Source organism: Lonchura striata, chromosome 22, assembly GCF_050655825.1.
Source record: "Lonchura striata isolate lonStrDom1 chromosome 22, ASM5065582v1, whole genome shotgun sequence".
NCBI lineage: Eukaryota > Metazoa > Chordata > Aves > Passeriformes > Estrildidae > Lonchura > Lonchura striata.
This window is the reverse complement of record NC_140724.1, coordinates 2,377,352-2,391,630: the sequence shown is the minus strand read 5'-3', so window position 1 is coordinate 2,391,630 and position 14,279 is coordinate 2,377,352. Positions and strand designations below refer to the sequence as shown.

The window sequence follows — 14,279 nt, the reverse complement described above, 5'->3', positions numbered from 1 at the left end:
CCAACACCACAGTGAGACATGGAGGGCATGAAGAAGGAGAAAAAGGACAAGGCACACCCAATTTCTTCTATCTTGTCCCTTTTGGACCCCTCATCTAGAATCCTAAAATTTTACTTTTGCACCCGTACCACACCAATTATTACTGATATCAAACACTCAGAGCTTGTAATTCATCCTGTAAGATTGAAAACTCTTTTCCATGGACAGAGATCACAGCCAGTGTCTCTGGGGGCTCTGTCCAGGGGGTTCCTGAGCCCTGCCAGGGTCCCAGGGCAGCCAGAGGGAAGCCCTGGGTTCCCACATGTGGGGACAGGGATTTGGGCTGCAGCAGGATCGTTCACCTCTGCTCAGCACCCAGACCTGGAGTCAGACCACACGCGTGCTCTGTCCCACTGGGAATCTCCCATCCCTAATGACCTTTGGGGTTATTAATGCTGATTTGTTCTTCATTTGTTCATGGCGATAAAAAACAGTGCTCCAGTTAATGCTAGACACTCCAAAAATAGGAATAAACTTATTTGGGATCTGATGGTGTCTTCACCATCAGACAAGGTACCATTATCAGTGGCATTTTTAGCAGTGGCTCCTTTTCCCAGGGATCCAAAATAGCCTGGCTGAGTCAGCTGCTTGCCCACCTCTACCACTATAAATTGATGCACACATCCAGGCTGCCAGCTCTCCCTTTATCCCCACCCGTATTTTAATTGTGTTTTGACTCACCCCCTCCCATGCTGGTGGCTTCCCTCCTCTGGGTCTTTGGTTGGCATTTCAGGGGAGCAGAGCTCAGAGGAGGAGCTGTGGCCACAAATGAGGATTTCTCCCCTTGCACGTGGAGGTTTGTGCAGCAAACCCTCCCTGCCTGCTGTCAGGAAAATTAATCCACAAGCATCAGAGGTTTATGTCCAAAAAGGAGACAGAGGAGTCCTTTTACTTTATTTTAATAAAGGGAGAGGCCATGGGCCATTCTCCTGGGTTTTTGGAGGATGCAGCCTCCTTTTTTTCCCTATTTCCCTTCTCTCTTTCCCCACTGGCTGAGATACTTGGGAGGTACAGACATCCCAAAGCACCTGATACCAGAGATTTCCCTCTAATCTATAACCCTCCCTTTTAATTTTTAATTATGGAATTTAGGGGTTTTCCCCATTCTTTCTTTCATCTTTCAACGTCTTCATTTCATTTATCAGCAAACCTAAAGCTTATTTGTAAAAGCAAATATCTTCTTCCATTCACCAATCAGTGGAATCCTCCCCATTGTTTCTTTTATCTCTCAGTGCTGGTTTTATCTACAGCAGACCCACAGATTGTTTGGAAAGACAAATCCAGCATTCTCCTCCCTGGCTGCGGTGGGAATGACCACACAGGAATGGGCAGGAGCAGCACTGGAGGTCTCAGCTGATCCCTCTGGCCACCACCGAGCGCATCCCCCCAGAGCAGAGCCTCCTCCAGCTGATTTGTGGCTTAGTCAGCGTGTCAGAGTCCTGAAATGAGATTATATATTCAATCTAATGAAGGGAAAATATGCTTGCCAGCCTGGTGTGACAGTGCTGCGATTAAGTGATTCAGGAACAGAGTTCCCTCAGTGGATTAATTTAAAAAGAATGCAGCAGGTACAGCTGACCTGCTCTGGGTGTTGTGAGAGGTTCTGGCGCAGGATTAATGGCTTGTGATGGTGTTGATAAAATCACAATAATAAAGGCAGGAGGGAGGAGTGTGTGCAGCCCTTGGGTTTGTGTTAAACCCCCCAGAGATTCGTGCTGGTGGAGGCTTCTCCTCCTGCTTGAGTCTCAGGGTGGAAAGGATGGAAAGTGTGACAAGGGGGGACCTGCCCTGCCCATCCCCAGCCTAATTCCAGCGGGAACAGCGAGGAACCTTCCTCCTGAATTTTTAGGAGCAGGGTTAGAGGAGCATGTTAGAGGAAAGTGAGGAGGTTTTTGCTGTTTTTCCACCCGAGAGAGAAGGGAAAACATCGCCATGGACTGGGACAAGAACCTTTGTGCTGTCCTGAGTCACCTTCCCCATCTCAGCCCTGGAGCTTTTGCCTGGGGTCAGGAGCCGTTGGTTGTCCCCTGAGGAGGGGCTGGCACTGTCACTGCGTTGTCACACTGGGGTGTGGAAGTGGCTGGGACTGGCCATGGGGAAGGCACTGGCTGTGTTTAAAGGCAGCAGAGTGCCAGAGCTCACCCTGGGTCAGGGGTGGCTCCGTGTGCTGGAAAAGTCTCTCCTCCAACCCGAGCTTCCAAAGAAAGGCTCAGCAGTCTCTGTTGTTGGTCTCAAGGCAGTTTATTGCAAGTTATCTAAAAGATTTTCTCCTGGAGCTGCTGTGGTTTGCTCAGAGCTCAGGCAGAGACACACACACACCCTGACATCCTCTCTGACTCCGACTGCTTCTTCTCTCCCTGCCCAGGGCTGCTGCTCTCTTTTATATGTACATTACGTGTGACATGGTTACAGTTTTCCCCAATGCCTATTACCTATATTAAATGGTGATTTTCTATCTTTTATATGGTACATTACGTGTGACATGGTTACAGTTTTCCCCAATGCCTATTACCTATATTAAATGGTGATTTTCTATCTTTTATATGTACATTATGTGTTACATGGTTACAGTTTTTCCCAATGCCTATTACCTATATTAAATGGTGCTTTTCTACTCTAAACCAATCTGTGAGTGCCAACATCACCAAGAACAGGGAGGTGAGGAAGGAGAAAGAGGAAGGACAGGGCAGGCCCAAATCCCAAATCCATCTTAAACCCTCTGACCCCCATGTACAAAACCAAAACCCCCTGTACAGCACTCAGAAATTCTTCCCTCTACTTTGTGACCACTTCTGCTCTAATATCTAAACTTTTGTGACTTCTTGTTCTTCCTGCAAGGTTGGTAAATCATTCCATGGCTCAAACCCAAAATCACAGCTGTTTGCAGCTGCCTGCCAGGGTCTCAAATGCTTCTGACCTGGGCCTGGAACCTCCAAAAATGTCTGAGGGACATTTTGAGTTCGACAGCAGACGACAATCCCAAAGCAGGGACAGGAATCTTTTTGTCCGCTGACCTCCCAAATTATCACCGTGCCCACAAGGGCTGGGAGCTGTCCCAGGTGTTAAATCTGGTTGGAATCTCAAACAAGGTCACCAAAAAGAGCCAAAAATTCAGTCCCAGGTCTTGGGATGTTCGAATGTCCATCAGAGCGTCTGGTGGGGAGCTCTTAGTGGATGAGTTGGGATAAGCTTTGTTTTTCAGGCAGAAGAGTTCTCTAACTCCCATAATCTGCCCAGGCTCTGGGGTGCTGAGCTGATTTTACTCTGATAATGCCATAAGCTGGTCTGTGATAATTGCTTTCTGTAACTGGGACAAATGTATGATGATGCTAATTGTGCTGCTGCCACCCAGGGAGGGGCCCAGATAATCCCTGCTGCCCCGGAGCTGCAGGGCCTGATGTGATCAGCCCCCCTTGGAAACTGGGGAGGGGGTTTAATTCTGAGCAGATTGAATTTCAGAGGGAAAAAAACCCAATTCTTTTTCTACAAACCTGCAGCATTTTATAGCTGGTTTAAAGTCTGGTTCCAGACCATCAGACTAACTCTTAAAAGGAAAAGGATTTAATTCTGGTACAAGCAACTATGTGACTCCGCGGTGAGGGAAGAGAAACTCTGAGGAGTTTGGAGTTTGCTCTCCAGACACTGCAGTCCAGACCCCATCACTCATCCCAGTGGGGAGATGTTTTGGGTGCTTGGCTGCTTTTATTTTCCCTGGTTGCTTTGTGTTTGTGCGGGGGCTGCAGTTTCCCAAAGGTTACATCCCTGCCAGTGACAAACATCTTTTGTCATCACGACTCCTTTAAATGTATTTTTATCCCATAAATCCATCCCTTGGTTCTCCATCCTTGAAAGCCTCCATCTGCTGAGGCAGAGCAGGGGATGGCCTTGGATAAACCTGGTTTTCTCAGGGAAGGGGGGCTGGAATGAGGGGAGCACTGGCAGTGCCATCCTCCCTGACAAATCAGGGTTTGATCTCACGTCTCAACACTTTGGTGTTTATGTTCCGTCTGCTTAATGTTCTCCCTTCGCTGGGATCATCATTCTTTGAAATGCTCTGCTTTAATGTAAATGTTTTAATGTTTTCTGCTCATCAAACGCCACATTCCCAGACTCAGCACACACAGGATCAGTGTGTGCTCCCTCCAAGGGTGAGGCTGACAGGAACAGGGCCCTTGAAGCCCTCTCACCACCCCAGAAATCCCCTGGCCTGAGGAGAGTCAACATCTATAAACACACTTGTGAAATAATGAACTCTGGGAACGCTGGCCGTGTTTGTCATTTCTCTGCCCATTTCACTGCACACAAAGTGTGCTCACCATCGAGCTCCTGTCACTTGATTTATGCCCATGCGGCGGCTCCATAATTTAAATTGAATTCCTAATATCTTTGCTGAAACCCCCTCGGATAATTACTGTTAAGGTTAACTGCAGAAGGGGAACTGAACAGTGAGTGGATTAGCTGGTTGTTCTAGAGTGTTGGTTGTGTTAGACCACAGGAAAAGGAAATAAAATCCAGGGGATATTGTCCAGGGAAGGGTTTGGCATGGCTGGAAAAGGTTTGGCATGGCTGGAACACACTCCCAGGGATTTTGTCCAGGGAAAGGTTTGGCATGGCTGGAACACACTCCCAGGGATATTGTCCAGGGAAAGGTTTGGCATGGATACAACTCCCAGGGATTTTGTCCAGGAAAAGGTCTGGCATGGCTGGAACACACTCCCAGGGACATTGTCCAGGGAAAGGTTTGGCATGGCTGGAACACACTCCCAGGGATTTTGTCCAGGGAAAGGTTTGGCATGGCTGGAACACACTCCCAGGGACATTGTCCAGGGAAAGGTTTGGCATGGCTGGAACACACTCCCAGGGATTTTGTCCAGGGAAAGGTTTGGCATGGCTGGAACACACTCCCAGGGATTTTGTCCAGGGAAAGGTTTGGCATGGCTGGAACACACTCCCAGGGACATTGTCCAGGGAAAGGTTTGGTGTGGCTGGAACACACTCCCAGGGATATTGCCCAAGGAAAGGTTTGGCATGGCTGGAACACACTCCCAGGGATATTGTCCAGGGAAAGGTTTGGCATGGCTGGAACACACTCCCAGGGATTTTGTCCAGGGAAAGGTTTGGCATGGCTGGAACACACTCCCAGGGACATTGTCCAGGGAAAGGTTTGGTGTGGCTGGAACACACTCCCAGGGATATTGCCCAAGGAAAGGTTTGGCATGGCTGGAACATGCTCCCAGGGATTTTGTCCAGGGAAAGGCTTTGCATGGCTGGAAAAGGTCTGGCATGGCTGGAACACGCTCCCAGGGATTTTGTCCAGGGAGAGGTCTGGCGTGGCTGGATTTAGCACGGCTGTTTGCTCCCTGCTCCCGAGCTGTGCCCAGGCTCCTGCAGGCACGGTGGCTGCGAGGGAGGGCTGGATACAGGAGGACAGAGAGATGGCAAAGGGATCACAGAGCTCGAGTCTTTCCCCCATTTTCAGTGTGAAACGTGTGGTGCTGAACCTCGCCCTCAGGTAACTCACATTCGTGCAGGTGTGTCAAATCATGGTTTAATTCCACAGCCACCGTGTGGGATGAGGTGCCCCAGACCTGGAGCCTTTTCCAGGTGAGTCTGCAGCCCTTGGCCGGGATGTGCAGGGCTGGGTCCGTCCCAGCAAAGCCGGGAGTGCTGCTGCGGAGGGGAATCTGCTGCCTGGCACCAAACGTAATTGGCTTTGATGGTCAGCGTTTGCAGATTTGTTTAGGAACTGGAAAATGTACAAATTGCAGCCCATCTGCGCAGAGCTGAGTGCTAATGAATGCCTGCAGCTACCACAGCCATAAGCTCATTACCACAAAGTTCCAAGTCCTTCCACAAGTTGCTAAACAAGGTTATTCATCTGAACGGAGTAGAGAAGGGAGTTTGACTGCAGGGCACAGCCAGAGCTCCTCCAGATCTGGAAAAGCTGTTAAAACAACCCCCTGCTCTTTGGTCTTTTAATAGAATCCGTTGATTTTATTTCTATTTTTAATTTTGCTCTCCTGTGACAGCAGCTTGCCATGCCTTAACTATTTTCTGTTAATGTTTCGAGTGGAACGGCGCCTTGCGGGCGATTCCTGGGTGTGCTCGGAGACGTTGGGTGGTGAACTGGAGAAGATGGATTGGAACACATCGAGCACAGTGTTTCAGGGGCTTTATGGACCATGCAGCAAACACTAATGGCCTCTGTTCTCAGGGTGTTTGTGTCACCTGGGAATCTGTTATGATGACTCGGCTCTTCCTCTGTGTGCCGTGTCAGGCGATTTCATCTTCCTGTTTCTTCACAAAAAAAGTGGAATTGAAAATACTTATTATCTGTTTTATAGAACTGGTAGTTGTCCAAGCATTTGAACATCCAATGCGTGGTACAGCAGGAGCAACGTGTAAAAATATTGTTGGGAGAATTTCCTTTTTTCTCTCAGATGAGATTTTATTCCATGTTCCTTGAGGAAAAATCAGCTTTTCTAAGTTACCAGCCAAAGGAAGTGTTTCCCCATCCAATTAACAAGGTCATGAGGTGCCTTTGGCCCACTCCACGTTTTCCTGTGCTCCTCCCTGCCAGGTGGAGTGGCTGAAGAACGAGGAGCCCATCGATTCCAACCTGGATGAGAACATCGACACCAGGGCCGACCACAACCTCATCATCCGCCAGGCGCGCCTGTCCGACTCGGGCAACTACACCTGCATGGCTGCCAACATCGTGGCCAAGAGGAGGAGCCTGTCGGCCACCGTGGTGGTCTATGGTCAGTGCCGGGGCTGGGGGCAGAGGTGGCTGTGCCCGCCGGGCCCTGCTTGGATCTGTGCTGCTCTTGCTGCACTGACGCAAGCCCGCCACGCTCGGGATCCCCCGGCCAAGCCCTCCCCGCTGGGGTGGGTGTGGGTTTGGTGCTGGGGGGCTCTGGCCCAGCCCCACAGCCCCTCAGCCCCCACGTCGGTGTTTTGCAGTGAACGGGGGCTGGTCCTCGTGGACGGAGTGGTCCAGCTGCAACGCGCGCTGCGGGCGGGGCTGGCAGAAACGCTCGCGCACCTGCACCAACCCCGCGCCCCTCAACGGGGGAGCCTTCTGCGAGGGCATGTCCGTGCAGAAAATCACCTGCACCTCCCTCTGCCCCGGTGAGTCCCCGGCCAGGGAGGGCTTTCGGTGGGAAGCAGCAGCAGGGAGTTGGGAAGGGAACGGGAAATGCAGCTGTGCTTGGGCTGAGCCTGCTGAGGGTGTGGGTGCAGTGCCAGCCACCTGTGGGCAGGCTGGAACTTACCCTGGCACTGCCAAAACCCCGCCAGGACAGCTCAGGGCTTGGGGGGAGAAATCAGGGACCTGGTGGGGGTCTGGGGTTAGCACAGAGAGGGGAGCTGATGTTAACACCACCAGGAAGAGACACACAGAACCCTGAGCTGAGAACTGTGCTAAAAGCATTGCTCATCATGCGGCAGTTTGCTCAGAAGTGTATTAGATGTGGAGTTAGGGGGAGAAGGGTGAAAGAAGCGCTGCTGCAGGAGCTCCCTGGGCGGGCAGGCAGAGCTGACTTTGTTTCCCCTGGCACCACCAAAACCCTGCCAGGACAGCTCAGGGGGAGAAATCAGGGACCTGGTGGGGTCTGGGGTTAGCACAGAGAGGGGAGCTGATGTTAACACCACCAGGAAGAGACACACAGAACCCTGAGCTGAGAACTGTGCTAAAAGCATTGCTCATCATGCGGCAGTTTGCTCAGAAGTGTATTAGATGTGGAGTTAGGGGGAGAAGGGTGAAAGAAGCGCTGCTGCAGGAGCTCCCTGGGCGGGCAGGCAGAGCTGACTTTGTTTCCCCTGGCACCACCAAAACCCTGCCAGGACAGCTCAGGGGGAGAAATCAGGGACCTGGTGGGGTCTGGGGTTAGCACAGAGAGGGGAGCTGATGTTAACACCACCAGAAAGAGACACACAGAACCCTGAGCTGAGAACGTCGCTAGAAGTTTATCGCTAAATGTTTATCGTGCGGAAGCTTGCCCAGAAGTGTGTTAGACGTGCAGTTGTGGGGAGAGGGGTGCAAAGCGCTGCTGCGGGAGCTCCCTGGGCGGGCAGGCCGAGCTGACTGTGTTCCTGGCCCCGCAGTGGACGGCAGCTGGGAGGTGTGGAGCGAGTGGTCGGTGTGCAGCCCCGAGTGCGAGCACCTGCGCGTGCGGGAGTGCGCCGCGCCCGCGCCCCGCAACGGCGGCAAGCACTGCGAGGGCCTGAGCCAGGAGTCCGAGAACTGCACCGAGGGGCTCTGCATCCAAGGTGAGCTGCCACGGGCTGGCCGCGGCTCCTGGGCCTGGCCGGAGAGCTGGGCTGGAGGCCAGGGAGCCTGCGTGCGTGGGGCTCTCGTGTCTGATTCATTCTCCTGAAAAGGGAGGTGGTTTTCTGGTTTGCTGTGTGGAGTTTGAAATTTTACGGGTCTCTGGATTTGTGTTGCACGTTCTCTGCCGGTGGATGATCAGGTCATGCTGAAATCCCAAATCCGGGGGGTTTGCGGGGTGGAACTCCAGCCTCCGTGTGCTCCTCCAGCCAGATGTGCTCCTCAGCCCTTCCTGGCGAGCAAACGGGCAAAGCGCCCCGGGAGAGCTGCGGGTGCCGGAGCCGGTCAAGGTCGGAGTTTGCTCCTTTTGCTGTCCTTAGCAGGAGCTAAACCCAGGCAGAGCTGCAGCTCCCTGGGAAAGGCTTTGCCCTTCAGGGTGTCTGGGAAGCAGCTGGCACTGGGAAGCTGCTGCTGTCCCCAGCACGGGGAGCTGGGCAGAGCAGCCCTGCAGCTGCGCGGGCTCCGCACACGGCAGGAATTTGTGAGTCTCTCCCCGCCCTGAGCCCGCTCCTGTCCCTGTGGAGGGGCTGTCACCTCCTCAGTGGAACAGCAGCCCTGGGAGCCATCAGGAGTGCCAGGGCTGGGAGATGTAAACAAGGATGTGTCTGTTTTCTGGGATGTTGTATTCAACCAGCCCTCCGTCCTTGTTTCTATGGTTCTGCATCGCCTTTTCTCTTCTAAACAAAACAAACTCTCTTTTTTTGCCCTGAGATTTCAATCCTTTCCCAGTGGCAGAGAGCATCCTGTGTATTTATTCAGGCTTCAGAGGTACCTGAGCTGAGACCTTCAATCAGATTTTGCTGGGGTTTGGTGGGAGGGAACACTCAGCACTCTGCCTACAGAACAGCTTCAAGGTGTCCAAGGACAGAAATGTAATTTCATTTTTTTTTTCCTTCCCTGTGCTTTGAGAAAGAATACCCAGAGAGGGTTTGGGAGCAGTGCCATTCACTCAGCTCTCAGGACTGTGCTGATCCTGTGATATTTCCTGGGGTCTCTCTCTGCCCTGTCCATCAGTGAATTCCTGTCCCTGCCGATGGCTGGCTCAATCCCAAATCCATCCCGGTGTCCCTGCGTGGGGGCTGGCAGGAGGACGTGTGGGAAGGGCGTGAGGAGCAGCAGCTGAGGCTGCACGGTGGGGGTGTGACAGCAGAGGGGACCTGCCACCCCCTGGCTTCGTCTGTGGTGTCCCCAGGGTCTGTTCAAGGTGGCCCCACTCAGGTCACTGCCTGCAGGAACGCTGCCAGTGGGAAATGCTCCAGTCCTGCCCCACATTCCCTGCTGGCAGCCCAGGGGACACTGCCACACGCCACCCGTGCCTGGGGGCACAGGGACAGAGCCAGGACGGTGCCAGGAGCCTCTGGCACTGAGGGAGCTGGCTCAGCTCTGCCCTGCCAGGCCTTTGGGGTTGGACAAACTCATTCCCTGCTTTTCCTGGAGTGGTTTGGGTGGGAAGGGGCCTTAAAGCCCTGCAGTCCCACTCTCCTCTGTGGAGACACCTTCCATGGACACCTTCCATGGACACCTTCCCCTGTCCCAGGTGGCTCCAAGCCCCGTCCAGCACCCCCAGGCTGTGCTCCAAGAGCTGCATTTCCCTGGGCTGGAGCACTCTGTGGCTCCTGCTCCTTCCACCTCCAGGTGGGATCCCGTCCCTCCTTCATGGCTCAAGCTGTCCCTGTGTCCTCGTTGTTTTCAGGGCTGTAATTGCTTTCTCAGCTAACAGGAATTGATGCAATTAGCCTATTTTTTAAAAAGATCTCTTCTCCCCTGTTCATCTTCCAGTGTGTGCCTTTCCTGCACTGCTTCTCATCCCGTGGGGAATTGTGGAGGAAATGCAGCCCTGAGCCACAGCAAACCAATCTCTTGGAGGTTTTTTATCAGGCACAACTCGTTAACTTTGCTCCTTCTGTGAGGCAGAAATAGCAACATTCCTTTGGTTAACAAATCAGGACTGAGCTGAAGGGGAGGGTGGGAATGGAGGGTGCCAGGGAAGAGCCAGCCTGGAGCTGGCTGGGAAAATCCCAGATCGGGAGGCAGAGAATGGAATGAGGATACAATGGATCAGCCCTGGGGTTCTTTATTCAGTCCCTGACTGGAGAGTTTGGGAATAACCCCAAGACACCCCCGGGAACATCCCAGCGCTCCCTTTGGCCTTGGGTGGATCCCGGTGGGCCAGCCCTCGCTGAGGAGCAGCTGGAGGAACTTTTCCTTCAGGGAATTTCTCCTGGAACTTGCAACTCCTGTGTAGATCCAGACGTAGATGGAGGATCTTCCAGGAGGAAGATTCACGTGGGGTGTGACAGGGATGAAAGGTTTCCAGGGCTGCCAGATGTGGCTTTGGCCCCAGCCAGTCCCAGGACCTCACTGCTGTGCTGCATGTTTGTTCTCCCAGTGTTTATTCCCTCCCCGTATTCCCAGCTGGATGCTTGGCCAGGGTGGATTTCTCTCTCTTTCCTGCAGAGGGGAAAGCTTTCTTTTTGCTTAATAAAAGAGAGGGTTTTTTGTTTGGTTTTTTTTTTTTTTGAGAGCTTTTTCTTTTACTTTTATCTGTTTGCTTTAAAGTTATTTCTCCTGACTTCAAAACCTATTGATTTCTTCTCCCAGTGCCCAAAACCAAAACAAACAAGTAGGGCCACAAGGACTGACCTGCAAACATGTTTTTACTAATGCACCCTGGATAATCACAGCACAATCACAAATCATTTTGTTTTCCATTTTCCAAGCAGCGCTGCTGCTGTTGCCAGGAGGCTCCTGGGTCCAGGAATCTCCATTTTCATGGGAAATGCTTTTCCCTTTGCAGTTTGGTGCAGACAGCCCCGTCCAGCAGCAGGGAAGGGTTTGCTCCACTGCAGGCTCCAGTCTGACCCTCCTCTCTGGGTGTTTTTGGGCCTCATTTTCCTGAAAAACCAAAACCAGCCTTGGGCAGGGAAATAAAAACCTCCTCCCACCAGGTTTCTGGTGAGGAGCCGAAAATCCAATGATCTTCTGGGTGAAGTATTTCTAAACTGAGCATATCCTCACAAACATGGAAATGAAGAGAAGGATTGGCCGTAATCCGCCTGAGTCTCCCCGTTTTAGGGATTACTTTGGCAGGTTTTAGGTTGTAAATGGTGACTCAAGTGCTTGGCATGAGGGAGGCAGAGAAGGCTCATTTTTGAGAGCTGCAGTCCCATAGAAAACCCCTTCGGTCCCATTTTTCCATCTGTTGGGGGCACATGGATGTGTGTGTTCATATACACACACAGAGGTGCCGTTATTGGGGGCTTTTAGTACAAAAATGTGAATAAACTGGGCATTTTTATATCTTGTAACTAATTTAAGTGTCCATTACCAGCCTTTCATACATCAAACACACAAAGGAATCATTAATTCTGACCTGAGTCTCTTTGCCAGTGATCCACTGCAAGGTATTGAACTTCCTTCTTGCTGAGGTGTAAATAAACAACAGCATCCAATAGAGCCAACAAATAACCTGAATTAACCAAGTGAGAAATTGCTGCAAAGGAACTTCCTGATAGGGATTTAGGGAAAAAAAGAAAAAAAAGAAAAAAAAGAGAAGATGAAGAGAAAAACATGGACAACATAAAATATTCATATTGTCAGCAAACGAGGAGAAAATGTTTCATTTATAGAGTGAGACAGAAGCAATATAGGAGATAGATATGCTCCATGTAAATTTATTAAGTGCAACTTTCTCGCTCTCTCTCCCTCCCTCTCAGATAAAAAACCTCTTCATGAAATAAAATCCCAAAGTAAGTTCTTTTTTTCTCTTGTAAATATGATTTTCCTCATCTTCTCTGCCGTTTGGGTTATTTGTTTAGGAGCTAAGTAGGAGCCAAGGTTTTATGAGAGGCTTTAGCATCTGCTGAAAGCATCTCTGTGATCCCAGGTTCAGCGAGCCGGGGGAGTGCTCATCCCCAGCAATTTGCATCTGACAGGGAGCCGTGCTCTGGAGCACTCGGAATCAGGAAAAAAGGAATTTCTGCAAGAGTTTGGGGTTCCTGGTGCAGACCTGGCTCTGCTGCTGCCTCTGGCCCTGCTCAGCTCCCTCCTGTCCCACCTGGAGGGTTTTTCTGTGCCTGGGATTGTCTCGGGGCTGCTCTGGGGCTTCCGTCCTGCACCCACAGCTCTGCCAACCCCAGCAGGGCAGGAGAGCAGGGGGACAAGGGACGGGGGGAGAGGGAACGGCCTTGAGCTGTGCCAGGGTGGGATGGCAGGAATTTCCTCCTGGAAAGGGCCTTGAGCTGTGCCAGGGTGGGACATCAGAAGGAATTTCCTCCTGGAAAGGGCTGTAGAGCTGTGCCAGGGTTGGAAATCAGGAATTTTCCCCTGGAAATGGCCTTGAGCTGTGCCAGAGTGGGGCAGCAGGAATTTCCTCCTGGAAAGGGCCTTGAGCTGTGACAGGGTGGGACGGCAGGAATTTCCTCTTGGAAAGGGCTGTAGAGCTGTGCCAGGGTGGGGCAGCAGGAATTTCCTCCTGGAAAGGGCTGTAGAGCTGTGCCAGGGTTGGAAATCAGGAATTTCCCCCTGGAAATGGCCTTGAGCTGTGCCAGGGAGGGGCAGCAGGAATTTCCTCCTGGAAAGGGCCTTGAGCTGTGCCAGGGTGGGACATCAGAAGGAATTTCCCCCTGGAAAGGGCCTTGAGCTGTGCCAGGGTTGGAAATCAGGAATTTCCCCCTGGAAATGGCCTTGAGCTGTGCCAGAGTGGGACATCAGAAGGAATTTCCCCCTAGAAAGGGCTGTAGAGCTGTGCCAGGGGCTGCCCAGGAGGTGCCCACCCCTGGAGGTGGTGACCACGGTGGTGCTTGGTGGTCTCCGAGGGCTTTTCCAGCCTTGCTGATTCTGTGATTTTACATTCCTGGTTCTTAGTTCTTTCTCAGGATGCCCAAAATCAGTGTAGGGAGCTGCGAAAGGGGCTGAGGTTCCCTGAGCCTTTGGGTGTGTCTGGGTGTCCCCAGAATCAGCCCTGATGGGTGCCTGCTCTGGGCCAGGCTGGGCTCTGACAGTGGTTCACTGTTTTGTCTGTGCGCTTCCATTCCGTAGAGAACATGGAGAGGATCTCAGCCAAGCCAAGATTCTGGGATTTCCCCAAGAACGAGCTGCAGCCGGGATGATTTGGGCTCGGAGAGGCCGGGAGATGGAAAGGGCTGGGTTCCACCTGGGGCAGGGACATGGAGCTGATGGAGCTCACGGAGCTCACTGAGCTGATGGAGCTCATGGAGTTGATGGAGCTCATGGAGCTCACGGAGCTGATGGAGCTCACAGAGCTGATGGAGCTGATGGAGCTCATGGAGCTGATGGAGCTGATGGAGCTGATGGAGCTGATGGAGCTGATGGAGCTCACGGAACTGATGGAGCTCATGGAGCTCATGGAGCTGATGGAGCTCACGGAGCTCACAGAGCTGATGGATCTCACAGAGCTGATGGAGCTGATGGAGCACACAGAGCTGATGGAGCTCATGGATCTCACAGAGCTGATGGAGCTCATGGAGCTCACGGAGCTGATGGAGCTCACAGAGCTGATGGAGCTGATGGAGCTCACGGAACTGATGGAGCTCATGGAGCTGATGGAGCTCATGGAGCTGATGGAGCTGATGGAGCTCACAGAGCTGATGGAGCTGATGGAGCTGATGGAGCTCACAGAGCTGATGGAGCTCACGGAGCTCACGGAGCTCATGGAGCTCACAGAGCTGATGGAGCTCACGGAGCTCACAGAGCTCACGGAGCAGGAGCTGCTCCAGGACTTCCCGACTCGTCAGGGATGCAAATCAAAGCCAGCGATGAAGATCACGGAGGGGCAGCCTGTCCCACTGAAGGATCTCCTCCCCAAGCCCCTGGCTCGTGGTCCTCGTGCTCCAAGAGTGAGGAGAAGGACTTTGGCCATGGGAGGGATGGGGAAGGACCCATCACTGGG

At 52.4% G+C, this 14,279-nt stretch overlaps 1 protein-coding gene across 2 annotated transcripts in view; it reads left to right on the top strand.

Moving 5' to 3' along the window:
- Positions 1-14,279, top strand: part of UNC5D (unc-5 netrin receptor D) — a 110,483-nt gene that overhangs the window by 70,664 nt on the left and 25,540 nt on the right. For both annotated transcript variants that reach the window (XM_085559150.1, XM_085559151.1), the window contains exons 5-7: positions 6,620-6,800; positions 7,003-7,170; positions 8,146-8,310. In XM_085559150.1, the coding sequence (XP_085415276.1) occupies positions 6,620-6,800; positions 7,003-7,170; positions 8,146-8,310 (514 nt within the window). The remainder of the gene's footprint in view (positions 1-6,619; positions 6,801-7,002; positions 7,171-8,145; positions 8,311-14,279) is intronic.